General features: G+C 35.6%; 1 protein-coding gene across 2 annotated transcripts in view; it reads left to right on the top strand.

Annotated features, from left to right (window-relative positions):
- The window catches only part of LOC137253894 (glutaminyl-peptide cyclotransferase-like), a 92,584-nt gene extending 80,273 nt beyond the window's left edge, over positions 1-12,311 (top strand). For both annotated transcript variants that reach the window (XM_067791495.1, XM_067791496.1), the window contains exons 2-3: positions 10,320-10,723; positions 11,281-12,311. In XM_067791495.1, coding sequence (XP_067647596.1) covers positions 10,628-10,723; positions 11,281-12,189 — 1,005 coding nt within the window. In that variant the 5' untranslated portion in view covers positions 10,320-10,627 and the 3' untranslated portion in view covers positions 12,190-12,311. The remainder of the gene's footprint in view (positions 1-10,319; positions 10,724-11,280) is intronic.
- The last annotated feature ends 605 nt before the right edge of the window (positions 12,312-12,916 follow it).

The raw sequence follows: 12,916 nt of genomic DNA, 5'->3' as shown, positions 1-12,916 counted from the left end.
ACAGTGCCAAATAGCATCCACACAAAAAACGAACAAGAACAAGCATCAGGTGAGCGTGACTGTGTATGTGCGTGCTGCTAAATATCCTACTTGTAGACCTGTACTATGTATTGCTGTTTAAACGTTTTTTTTTTGTATTGAATAATCGAATGTACCTAAATTTAAAATTTTTCTTGTCACACTTATGCTGCTACAATCACAAAAATTTTATAGGCTGTCTTGTTTTGATTTCGAATTCAAAACATATTGCGAGCATTTTCTAGTGTTAATGAGTATTTTAAAAAGGAGTGGGCCTTAGTTCTATATGTGGACGCCTTTTCGAGACATCGCCATAAACGTGGACCAGGGGTGACTCTAGAATGTGTTTGTACGATATGGGTATCAAATTAAAGGTATTAATGAGGGTTTTAAAAGGGAGTGGCCCTTAGTTCTATATGGGAAGGCGTTTTCGAGATATCGGCCAAAATGTGGACCAGGGTGATCCAGAACATCATTTGTCGGGTACCGCTAATTTATTTATATATGTAATACCACGAACAGTATTCCTTCCAAGATTCCAAGGGCTTTTGATTTCGCCCTGCAAAACGTTTTTATTTTCTTCTACTTAATATGGTAGGTGTCACACCCATTTTTTTCACACCAAGTTTTTTTCTAAAGTTATATTTTGCGTCAATAGACCAATACAATTACCATGTTTCATCCCTTTTTTCGTATTTGGTATATAATTATGGCATTTTTTTTATTTTTCGTAATTTTCGATATCGAAAAAGTGGGCGTGGTTATAGTTGGATTTCGGCCATTTTTTACACCAATACAAAGTGAGTTCAGATAAGTACGTGAACTGAGTTTAGTAAAGATACATCGATTTTTGGTCAAGTTATCGTGTTAACGGCCGAGCGGAAGGACAGATGGTCGACTGTGTATAAAAACTGGGCGTGGCTTCCACCGATTTCGCCCTTTTTCACAGAAAACAGTTATCGTCCTAGAATGTAAGCCTCTACCAAATTTCACAAGGATTGGTAAATTTTTGTTCGACTTATGGCATTAAAAGTATCCTAGACAAATTAATTGAAAAAGGGCGGAGCCACGCCCATTTTGAAATCTTCTTTTATTTTTGTATTTTGTTGCAGCATATCATTACTGGAGTTGAATGTTGACATAATTTACTTATATACTGTAAAGATATTAACTTTTCTTTTAAAATTTGAATTAAAAAAAATTTTTTTTTAAAAAGGGGGCGTGGTCGTTCTCCGATTTTGCTAATTTTTATTAAGCAGATATATAGTAATAAGAGTAACGTTCCTGCCAAATTTCATCATGATATCTTCAACGACTGTCAAATTACAGCTTGCAAAACTTCTAAATTACCTTCTTTTAAAAGCGGGCGGTGCCACGCCCATTGTCCAAAATTTTACCAGTTTTCTATTATGCGTCATAAGTTCAACTCACTCACCAAGTTTCATCGCTTAATCCGTATTTGGTAATGAATTATCGCACTTTTTCGATTTTTCGAAATTTACGATATCGAAAAAGTGGGCGTGATTATTTTCCGATATCGTTCATTTTAATAGCGAACTGAGATGAGTGCCCAGGAACCTACATACCAAATTTCATCAAGATACCTCAAAATTTACTCAAGTTATCGTGTTAACGGACAGACGGACGGACGGACGGACGGACGGACATGGCTCAATCGAATTTTTTTTTGATACTGATGATTTTGATATATGGAAGTCTATATCTATCTCGATTCCTTTATACCTGTACAACCAACCGTTATCCAATCAAAGTAAATATACTCTGTGAGCTCTGCTCAACTGAGTATAAAAATGTTAACAAAGCAGGTATATACATATATACGTACATCTGTCAACCCATTGTTGAATGGGCTGCCAGAGAGGTATACTGCACACATTTTTTTGAGTGCTTAGTATGAGTCATGAGCACACTCATGAAAATAGTTCAAGTACTTAAATTTAATAGCAAATATGTACCAAGATAAATATAAATATGTAATAAAATTACGAATTGGGGCGTATAACTAATTCAATATCCACTTATGCGTAAAGAATACAGATGGAGATTTGTTTTAGAAAATTCAACGTTCAATATAAAATTCAATTCTCTTAAGATTAATGTGTAAACATAGGGTCGTTTGGAAAACTGGGTAAAATCTTATTACTACCGAATTTTTACTTATTTGGCAATTTAGGTCTAGTCCCGAACCAGAAATGTGTATCACCAGTTACTGACTGAAATGGTTTCAGTGAATCGGTCACAATTTTTTTTTATAATTTTAAGTGTTTTAAGTTTAAAATTAAAACCCAGTTCTATGCACTTACTTTCAGGAAGACCGTTATAATATATATTTAAACAAAATTTAGTTTGATCATATGTCCAAAATGTTTCAGATTTCAGCTCCAAGTTTTTACCGTGTGCCTGCCGAAATGGTTAATGCGTCAAGCGTAATACAAATTCTAAATCAGTTAAACAAATAGCTTTTGATATACCAAAATAACAAATATAGCTTTATTTAATTGCTCGTTTCTATATTTGTACAGCTGAATTGTGTTATTAAAATCACTTAGGTTAAGAGATACGTGTACAATATGACCGTATTTTTAACCCTTTCATGCATACGCGACACCGGTGTCCCAAAAATATTTCCTTGTATAGCAAGAAGGCTAGCAATAGTTTACTAGTTTTTTCGTTATAAGTTATTTAATCTTATCTAAATGTATACATCCGAACCGATTTTCATTTAAAGTGTTTAAGTGTGCTAACAAAATTCGAGACTACTAGCAAACCACGTCTACTTACAAAGTAGATATGTATGTGACTTATACGCCATTGTAAAAACGGAAGAAATTGAAAACGTACTCACTCAACTCAACAGCTACAGCAGTAGCATTCAATTTACAATAGAGGTGGAGAAAGATTGTCAACTACCCTACTTGGGCCAGTTAATCAACAGGAAAAAGGGGAAAACGGCACTCAGAGAAAAAATCGAAACAAGTTCAAAATTAAGAACATTCGTTGACAACGGTTTTTCCAAGCACACCGTTCGTATTTTATGCCCAGTTTGGTATTGATGTGTGAACCTTCTATGCTCATTTCAAGCACTACTTGGGATTGATTTAAGATTTTTCGTTCTCAAGCTTTGAGAACGATTTTTGGTTGATTTAACATTTTTCGGTCTCAATTCAAGAGCCGTTTGTGCTTTATTTTTGTGGGTGGCGAGGGGGGGGAGGCAAATTTTTCCAATTATTACCCATTTGTTTATTTTTTTTATTAATAATAATTTTTTTGTCATTAACAAAAATATTAATAACAAAAAAATGTTATTAAAGAAATTCTTATTTTTATTGATGTAATCTCAATATATACTTAAAACATTTCATAACAAGTTTGAGAAATACCCGTGTCTATTTGAATGGAACTGAACGAAAAATATAAGTTAAAAAAATATAACATAAAAAAATCGTTTTAGAAAACTTCAGTTTGACGGTTTTCGAACTCGTGCCACACAATCGCTATCACAACATCATATCCGCTGGGCCACTACGAATGCTTGTGCCAAATGTTGTATTTAACATTGCAGTGCGCACGAATTGTACCGTTTCTTTTTTCTTGGGCTTAATTTATGAACATCGTTCTCATTGATAGAACATTTGTTCATATTTTAAGACCAGCCGTTCTCTTTTCAAGAAAATGGTGTCAGTTCAAGAACAAGGTTGTTGTTTTAAGAACAGGTCGTTCGTTTTTCAAGAACAAAAAAGTAAGAACATGAAAAGTTTGAATTAAGTCCGGTGGTGCTGGATTTTAGAATGGCGGTTTTCTCTGAGTGCGTTTTAATCTATATTTAAACAAAATTTGGTTTGATAATATGTCAAAAATGTTTCAGATTTAAGCCCAAAGTTTTTACGGTGTGCCTGCCAAAATCTGAAACCACTTATTGATAAAAGGGGAAGTGCCGGCCAAAGGAACATCAAATATTCAGAACAAGTTTTTCAATTGGAAAAAAATACGTCCAAGCGCAGTCGCCCCTTGGCAGTGATTTGGCATAAACTCAAAGCGTATTTCTTCTATGAAAAGCTTTTCAGTGCAAATGCATCTTCATTGCATCAGCTTCCGTTTGGAATCGGCATAAAACATATATGTAGGTCCCGTCTGCCAATTTGTAGGGAAAACCAAATGGAGTAAGACGCAATTTCGAAGAGAAGTTCGGCCTAAATCTTCTCGGAGATAAATCGCGCCAAGCATTAATTATTATTTTTATACTCAGCTGAGCAGAGCTCACAGAGTATATTAATTTTGTTCGCATACCGGTATTCCGTAACGGTATAAAGTAATTGAGACAGATATAGACTTCTACATATCAAAATGATCTGGGCGAAAAAAGAAATTAATTTAGCCATGTCCGTCCGTCTGTCTGTCCGTAAACACGATAACATGAGCAAATTTAGAGTTATCTTTATGAAATTTGGTATGTGAGTTCCTGGGCATTCATCTCAGATCGTTATTTAAATTGAACGAAATCGGACTATAACCACGCCCGCTTTTCCGATATCGAAAATTTCGAAAAACCGAAATAGTGTGATAATTCATTAACAAAGATGGATAAAGCGATAAAACTTGGAAGGTGGGTAGTAAATTAGTAAAATTTTGGACAATGGGCGTGGCACCGCCCACTTTTAAAATAATGTAATTTAAAAGTTTTTCAAGCTTTAATTTGGCAGTCGTTGAAGATATCATGATGAAATTTGGCAGGAACGTTACTCTTATTGCTATATGTATGATAAATAAAAATTAACAAAATCGTATGACGAACACGCCCACTTTTGAAAAAAAAATTTTAAAAGTCCAGATTTAAATAAAAAAGTTTAATAAAAATGTCACCCTTGAATATCGTCACAGTATATAAGTAAATTACGTCAACATTCGACTCCAGTAATGATATTGTGCAACAAAATACAAAAATAAAAGAAAATTTCAAAATGGGCGTGGCTCCTCCCTTTTTCATTTAATTTGTCTAAAATACTTTTAATGCCATAAGTCGAACAAAAATTTACCAATCCTCATGAAATTTGGTAAGGGCATAGCTTCTACGACGATAATTGTTTTCTGTGAAAATGGGCGAAATCGGTTGAAGCCATGCCCAGTTTTTATACACAGTCGACCGTCTGTCCTTCCGCTCGGCCGTTAACACGATAACTTGAGCAAAAATCGATATATCTTTATTGAACTTAGTTCACGTACTTATCTGAACCAACTTTATGCTGGTATTAAAAATGGGCGAAATCCGACTATGACCAACTTTTCGATATCGAAAATTTCGAAAAATTAAAAAAATGCCAAAATTCCATACCAAATACGAAAAATGTGAACATAAGGAAAAGCCACAGAATCGCATTCCTGTAATATTAATCATAGATAAATTGATCAAAAAAAAAAAAAAACGGAAGTACCTCCTTCAGGAATAAGTAGAATTCATGCTTTTTGAGCCTATGCATGAGATCTAACGTATAAATAAATACAAATACATAAACTTAAGGTGCGATAACCTCCGAAGAGATCTAACGCCGAGCTTCTATTCTAATTTGCATCGTGCTCCTCTTGAAATTGGCCGGCGGGACCGACATGTTTTATGCCAACCACGAACGGCATCTGCAAGGCAGATGAGTTTTTACTGAGAGCTTTTCATGGCAGATATACACCCGGGGCGCTTGCCAAACACTGCCGAGGGGCGACCCCACATAGAAAATTTTTCTTATAATTGAAAAACCTTATTTCTAAAATTTTGATGTTGCTTTGTCCGGGGTGTGAACCTAGTGCATACGGTCTGGTAGGGGGAGCACGCTACCATCATACCACGGTGGCCGCCGAGATCTAACGTATACGTATATAAAATTCAAGAGAAAGAAACTGATCGAATAGAAAAAAATTTAATTTAAAAAAGTCATATCTACACGGAAAAACACTAATATGTTTTTTACATTTTAATATATGAAAACACATTATTTTTTCATTTATCAAATAATTTGAATTTTACATTTTTGAAATGTGTTTTTGACATTAAAACAAGTAAGGAAGGTTAAGTTCGGGTGTAACCAAACATTACATACTCAGTTGAGAGCTATGGTGACAACATAAGGGAAAATAACCATGTAGAAAAATGAACCGAGGGAAACCCTGGAATGTGTTTGTATGACATGTGTATCAAATGAAAGGCATTAAAGAGTATTTTATGAGGAAGTGGGCCATAGTTCTATAGGTGGACGCCATTTAGGGATATAGCCATAAAGGTGGATCAGGGTTGACTCTAGAATGCGTTTGTACGATATGGGTATCAAATGAAAGGTGTTAATGAGCATTTTAAAAGGGAGTAATCCTTAGTTCCATAGGTGGACGCCGTTTCGAGATATCGCCATAAAGGTGGACCAGGGGTGACACTAGAATTTGTTTGCACAATATGGGCATCAAACGAAAGGTGTTAATGAGTATTTTAAAAGGGAGTGAGCCTTAGTTCTATAGGCGGACGCCGTTTAGAGATATCGCCATAAAGGTGGGCCAGGAGTGACTCTAGAATTCGTTTGTGCAATATGGGTATCAAACGAAAAGAGTTAATGAGTATTTTAAGAGGGAGTGGGCCTTAGTTCTATAGGTGGAGGCATTTTCGAGGTATCGCAATAAAGGTGGACCAGGGGTGACTCTAAACTTTGTTTGTACGATATGGGTATCAAATGAAAAGTGTTAATGAGTATTTTTAAAAGGGAGTGGGCCTTCGTTTTATAGGTGTTCGCCTTTTCGAGATATCGCCATAAAGGTGGACCAGGGGTGACTTTAGAATTTGTTTGTATGATATGGGTATCAAACGAAAGGTGTTAATGATTATTTTAAAAGGGCGTGGGGCTTAGTTCTATAGGTGGACCCCTTTTCGAGATATCGCCATAAAGATGGACCAGGGGTGACTCTAGAATTCGTTTGTGCAATATGGGTATCAAACGAAAGGAGTTAATGAGTATTTTAAGAGGGAGTGGGCCTTAAGTCTATAGGGGGACGCCATTTAGGGATATAGCCATAAAGGTGGATCAGGGTTGACTCTAGAATGCGTTTGTACGATATGGGTATCAAATGAAAGGTGTTAATGAGCATTTTAAAAGGGAGTAATCCTTAGTTCCATAGGTGGACGCCGTTTCGAGATATCGCCATAAAGGTGGACCAGGGGTGACACTAGAATTTGTTTGCACAATATGGGTATCAAATGAAAGGTGTTAATGAGTATTTTTAAAAGGGAGTGGGCCTTCGTTTTATAGGTGTTCGCCGTTTCGAGATATCGCCATAAAGATGGACCAGGTGTGACTCTAGAATGCGTTTGTACGATATGGGTATCAAACGAAAGGAGTTAATGAGTATTTTAAAAGGGAGTAATCCTTGGTTCCATAGGTGGACGCCGTTTCGAGATATCGCCATAAAGGTGGGCCAGGGGTGACTCTAGAATTCGTTTGTGCAATATGGGTATCAAACGAAAGGAGTTGATGAGTATTTTTAAAAGGGAGTGGGCCTTCGTTCTATAGGTGTTCGCCTTTTCGAAATATCGCCATAAAGGTGGACCAGGGGTGACTCTAGAATGAGTTTGTACGATATGGGTATCAAATGAAAGGTGTTAATGAGTATTTTAAGAGGTGGTGGGCCTTAGTTCTATAGGTGGACGCATTTTCGAGGTATCGCAATAAAGGTGGACCAGGGGTGACTCTAGACTTTGTTTGTACGATATGGGTATCAAATGAAAGGTGTTAATGAGTATTTTTAAAAGGGAGTGGTGGTAGTTGTATATGTGAAGGCGTTTTCCAGATATCGACCAAAATGTGGACCAGGGTGACCCAGAACATCATCTGTTGGATACCGCTAATTTATTTATATATGTAATACCTGCCAAGATTTTAAGGGTTTTTTATTTCGCCCTGCAGAACTTTTTCATTTTCTTCTACTTAATATGGTAGGTGTCACAACCATTTTATAAAGTTTTTTCTAAAGTTATATTTCGCGTCAATAAAACAATCCAATTGTCTTAACATATTTCATCCCTTTTTTCGTATTTGGTATAGAATTATGGCATTTTTTTCATTTTTCGTAATTTTCGATATCGAAAAAGTGGGCGTGGTCATATTCGGATTTCGTTCATTTTTCATACCAAGATAAAGTGAGTTCAGATAAGTACGTGAACTGAGTTTAGTAAAGATATATCGATTTTTGGTCAAGTTATCGTGTTAACGGCCATGCGGAAGGACAGACGGACGACTGTGTATAAAAACTGGGCGTGACATCAACCGATTTCGCCCATTTTCACAGAAAACAGTTAACGCCATAAAATCTATGCCTCTACCAAATTTCAAAAGGATTGGTTAATTTTTGTTCGACTTATGGCGTTAAAAGTATCCTAGACAAATTAAATGAAAAAGGCGGAGCCACGCCCATTTTTAAATTTTCTTTTATTTTTGTATTTTGTTGCACCATATCATTACTGGAGTTGAATCTTGACATAACTTACTTATATACTGTAAGGATATTAAATTTTTTGTTAAAATTTTACTTTGAAAAAAAATTTTTTTTTAAAGTGGGCGTGGTCCTTCTCCGATTTCGCTAATTTTTATAAAGCGTACATATAGTAATAAGAGTAACGTTCCTGCCAAATTTCATCATGATATCTTCAACGACTGCCAAATTACAGCTTGCAAAAATTTTAAATTACCACCCATTGTCCAAAATTTTACTAATTTTCTATTTTGCGTCATAAGTTCAACTCATCTACCAAGTTTCGTCGCTTTATCGGTCTTTTGTAATGAATTATCGCACTTTTTCGGTTTTTCGAAATTTTCGATATCGAAAAAGTGGGCGTGGTTATAGTCCGATATCGTTCATTTTAAATAGCGATCTGAGATGAGTGCTCAGGAACCTACATACCAAATTTCATCAAGATACCTCAAAATTTACTCAAGTAACGGACGGACGGACGGACATGGCTCAATCAAATTTTTTTTCGATCCTGATTATTTTGATATATGGAAGTCTATATCTATCTCGATTCCTTTATATATGTACAACCAACCGTTATCCAATCACACTTAATATACTCTGTGAGCTCTGCTCAACTGAGTATAAAAAATGTAGATATTACATTATTTAACGTTCGATTCGAGCTCAAGGCCAGAACAATAATTTTTTTCTAATGATAATTATTGTTATTTTTTAATTTTTCTAAATTTGAAAAATTGAATTTTGTTTTTGGAATAGTCAAACAAAACCACCGCTGTATAGCTAAATGGTTAGCGCAGCGTGCCTAAAGCGTACTGATGATGAAGGCTTAGCACCCTTCGAAATGGATCTATCTGCGTAGCTATGGCAGGTTGTCTGACAAATTTTCTACTTACTATTCCAAAAACAAAATACAATTTTTCAAATTTATAAAAATAAAAAAATAACAATAATTAACATTAGAAAAAGTTATTGTTCTGGCCTTGAGCTCGAATCGAACCTTGAATCATTTATCAATAGGCCGACAAAAACAAAAACAATTGATAATAAATTATAATAATGTGTTTTCCACATGGAAAATAATATCAAATTTGCGTTATATTTCAAAATAGGATATGTGTACTTCAAAATAATGCTGTAAATTTAATATTATTTAAATGTTAAAAATATTTGCCTTTTCATTCCGATAAATGTAATCGCTGTTGAGGCAAACGAGCAAACGCCTGAGTTGATTATATTCACGGATGCAATAAGTTGGTTGATTTTAAATCAATGTCGATTATGTTCGTTTAAGCAAGTTGGATCATTGAACAGGAGCCGAATGTATTCGAACGTTGTTGTGTTCTATTTAACCTTCCTCACTTTTAAAATATTCTTTAATATCTTTCATTTGATACCCATGTGATACAAACACATTCCAGGATTACCCTAGGTTCATTTTCCTATGTGGTGATTTTCCCTTATTTGACAAAGAATGAAGGAAAAGCGTTCCAAAAACGTCACCCTTGGTCTACAATTTGGTCGATATTTCCTAAACGTATATTAATGTTATATGGAATTAAAAACCACTTATAAACGATCTGCGAAACCCTACGAAACCAATGCAGCTAAGCTCTCAGCTGAGTATGTAATGTTCGGTTACACCCGACCTTAGCCTTCCTTACTTGTTTAATGTGGTATATGTTCGTTGGTTCATGGCAGCATAATTTTCTTGATTCTGCTGCACCGGTCACCAATCTATGCTAGGCACGTACAATTTTAATTACCAAAAATATTTGATATAGTAAGCAAACAGTAACATTGCGGATACGTGGTACACTATGAGCGGTGTTAAAGAAGCACAAAGCTATCAACATAAGAAACGATAACAAACAATATGCATACGAATACTAAAAAATAAACAGGCATGCGAGGAACACGAAAAAACACGTTATAAAAATGAAACAATAAAAAAAAAATGTCTACACAAACGACTTGTTGCTTCTGTGTGGCAAACATCTACCTTCATATAATACAAGAAAATAGCAGGTTTAGTTACCCATTTGAAACTGTGACATAAGTACTTAAAACTATTTAAGAAATAAGCTTCAACATGGCAGGCAGCGCACATTTTATCACCTTCTTCATATTAAGCATCAGTGTATGTGCTACGCAGAATTTGCATATCTATCCTGTGGGACGCTGTAAGGTAATAATAAATGAAATAAGAACGCTACTTAATGAAATATGTTGCACTGAGACTTTTTTATATAGAACAGGGTTCGACTGCTAATATCGAGAGAGGCGTTAAATGATGCGTATTAATCTCGAAAACAATAATCCGAAAGCAGAAAAGAAAATGCTTATCTCTGTCCGGAGATATTTGCAGTTGAAGCTGGCAATTTTCATGTGGTTGTTGTACTGCACTGAAAAAAATTTTGTGTACAAAAGGATTTTTATTAATTTTGATCCCATCCCATTGGTGGACTGGCCAGGGTAATTTTTTATAAGCGCGGCCGAAGGCCGCCAACGCGGAAATGTGTTCTGTGCAAAAATACTACAGATCCCACCCCGGGGTAATTTTTCGGTTTTTGTTGTTTTGTTGTCGGTTTTTCGTTGATATCTTTTAAACGACTTACAATTTTTATTTTCCGCCTTCGTATTTTCACACCTCTCTCGATATTTGGTGCGTATTAGCAGTCGACCCTTTTTCTATACTATTACGTTTAAATTAGGACACTGATTAACTAAAATATTTACTTAAAGGTAATGCATCCTGTTAACGTGCTATCTGACTACGAACTCTTAGATTATCGAATACCTGAAGATAGGAAACATTTACTTACAGCAGTGAAACAAATACTTATACCACGTGCGGTTGGCACAATCGGGCATACCCAAGTACGCAAATACATCAGTAATAGTTTAAATAAGATGGGATGGTCTGTTAAGGAAGATGAATATAAGGTGGCGGGCAAAGTACGTTTTCATAACATAATTGCAAAACTTAATGCAAATGCGGAAAGGTTTCTAGTACTAGCCTGCCACTATGATACCAAATATCACGAATATTATACAGCTAAGGGCGCTTTAGACGCTGTACCATGCGCTATGCTACTTAATATGGCGCACGTTTTACAAGACGCGCTTAAACCATTTCGTGAAACAAAACTCAGTTTAATGTTTATTTTCTTTGATGGAAGAGAGCCTCCAAGGAACTGGGATCAGACCGATTACCGTTATGGGGCGCATCATTTGGCTGGCGTTTGGAACAGGGATGGTACTTTAGATAAATTGGATATATTAGTGGAACTGGATAAGATTGGTTTAGCCGGTTCGACATTTCTTAGTTACTATAAAGACACTAGTACATGGTTTTATCGTTTTGTATCGTTGGAAGAACGTTTGTCAAAGGCCAATAAGTTACATTGCAAAAAGCCAAAGCCGTACTTTGAATTTAATCCAAAAGTTTCTTTTATTAATCACAAGAGTAATTATTTACCATTCCTACAACAAAAAGTACCAATATTGCATTTAACACCAGAGTTGTACCCGCATAATGAAGCTAATAACGAGGCAATAATTAATTACGATGCTACGGAAGATATATCGCGTATAATACGTTTATTTATAATGGAATACCTGCTCGGCGGCAAAAAAAAAATGAATGTATAATCCACACAACTAACAGTAAAGGTGTATTAAATTTTTCAAAATAATATTTCCATACGAATTTGCAATAACAACATCTTGATAAACCTATTTAAATTTTTATGAATAAAGAGATGAGGATATGAAGCCATAAATAAATAATAAATATTCTTGCTGAATACAAAAGTTGTGGCGAAAGTTATTGAGTTGTTAATTCTAATGAACTAGTTAGTTATAACATTGGCTTGACCCATCGGGCTGGTTGGTACCTTAAGAGTGCTTTTTAACGGTACGTAACTGATCCATATCCGTATCCGGCGAACGACCCTTTCAAGGTCAAAATTTATAAGTTCTCCAATTGTAAACCTTACCTACCCATGGTGAATCCTGTTAAATTAGCTGGCGACCCAGCTCCTCATGGAACTATACAATCCAACCCTTCCATGTCCCCGAAATCAAACTTTCACCTTCTAAACCCATCTCGTCGAAACAGCATTAATGCCGAAGAAGCTTGCACAATACCGACAGAGGCTGATGAGATAGTCGTCGTCGTCCCAGTATCTCCGATGTTACATGCAACATTCTACGTGAATCAAGGCGCGTGCCTGCCTATGCTTTACCGTTATCTTTGCTTTGAAACGACCAAAGCTTTTATATTAATCCGCTCTTCTGCATTTTATTGAACGTAGACAAATCGTTCAGAAAATCCGCTCATGCAAAACAGCTCTAGATGTGAAGTTTTTCATGAGGT

Source organism: Eurosta solidaginis, chromosome 5 (genome assembly GCF_040869045.1).
Source record: "Eurosta solidaginis isolate ZX-2024a chromosome 5, ASM4086904v1, whole genome shotgun sequence".
In the NCBI taxonomy this organism is placed as follows: Eukaryota; Metazoa; Arthropoda; class Insecta; order Diptera; family Tephritidae; genus Eurosta; species Eurosta solidaginis.
This window is presented reverse-complemented; position numbering and strand designations above follow the sequence as displayed.